The following is a 1,256-nucleotide window of genomic DNA, read 5'->3' on the forward strand; positions in this document are numbered from 1 at the left end:
CCCCACCCGCGCCCCCCCAATTTGCGGCTTCTGTTCCTCTGCCTCGACCTCAACCAAGGGACAACCCAACTTCTTCCTTTTCGCTCTTTTTCTGTAACTCGTTTTAACTTTGCGCCAGGATCGCGCCCCGATCGCTCAACTGCAGTTGAGGGGGAGGTTTGGGACGAGTCAGCCATTTCTTAAGAGAGAACAGATTCGGCCAAACTTTTTTTTTATGCAGTGCCTGCTACACTTCAGAAGCTCTACCGTTTCCATAAACACGTTATTCCAGTCCGCTATGCATGCGTCCGGGACAGATTCGCCCCGCCCTGTAAATGCCTGATGGCCACGTGTGCAACCTTGAAAGAATTCATTAGGATCTCAAAGCAACAAACGTTAATGATTATATCAAAGCTTGGAGGATTTCTCATATTCTGATCCGTGTGCATGCGTTCATGTGAATGTGGAGTCTATTCCTAGCCTGCAGATCGAATTTTGGTTCTGGGAAGCTACAAACGTATGTCGTAGCACTTGTGACAAGACACACTTTACATTAGACTTTCCCTCCATTTTTTCATTGATTTTTAAGGTATTTAGAAGATAGTTATTCGTCTTCGAAAGTGATCAAATTCTGGAAGGGGCCCTGGGCATCCTCTAGTCTAGAACATCTTTCACGCTAGTGAGTTTCGAATTGTGCTTTAGTGGTGACTCATCCTAAGTTGAACTTAATAAAAGATTTGTCACAGCGATGTGAAATGTTGATTATTAAATGGTCTCTTGATATATTGTCATTTTACTAATGTTATTTTTGTTTATGGAACATTTTATTTTGGTCTTAAAGGAATAAACGTACTGAATTTACTGTTTTGAAAACTGCTCTTATACCTTAAAATGCATGGCCTTCTTTAGGTAAGTTAAACCCTTTTTGTATTGGGAAGGTTATTCAGTGATAGAACTTAGTTTGCTCAAAGATATACATTGCTTTTCTCTGGAACCTGATCAACTGGTTTTACTTACTGAATTTATCTGAAGATACATATTCATGGGAGCTAAATTATATCACAAATTGTTCACTTTCAAAAATTTAGTTCCTGTCCTGGGGAAAAACACTAATAGTAATCTGTTGGCATAAGAAATGTCCAAAACTAGAGAATTTTTATTAATAGTTTATTTGAGCCAGAACTGGTGACAGTTGCTGGGAAGCAAGATCTAAAAATGCCCCAGAGAGTAACAGTTTTTCAGTTTCTTTATGCCTTTGAAATTAAGGAAAACTTAAG

At 39.3% G+C, this 1,256-nt stretch overlaps 1 protein-coding gene across 1 annotated transcript in view; it reads left to right on the top strand.

The window, feature by feature from the left end:
* Positions 1 to 17: 17 nt before the first annotated feature.
* The window catches only part of IKBIP (IKBKB interacting protein), an 18,945-nt gene continuing 17,706 nt past the window's right edge, over positions 18 to 1,256 (top strand). Inside the window, exon 1 of the mRNA XM_023749909.1 lies at positions 18 to 888. Within this exon, the coding sequence (XP_023605677.1) occupies positions 875 to 888 (14 nt within the window). The 5' untranslated portion in view covers positions 18 to 874. The remainder of the gene's footprint in view (positions 889 to 1,256) is intronic.

This window comes from Myotis lucifugus, unplaced genomic scaffold (assembly GCF_000147115.1).
Source record: "Myotis lucifugus unplaced genomic scaffold, Myoluc2.0 scaffold_10, whole genome shotgun sequence".
Lineage (NCBI taxonomy): Eukaryota > Metazoa > Chordata > Mammalia > Chiroptera > Vespertilionidae > Myotis > Myotis lucifugus.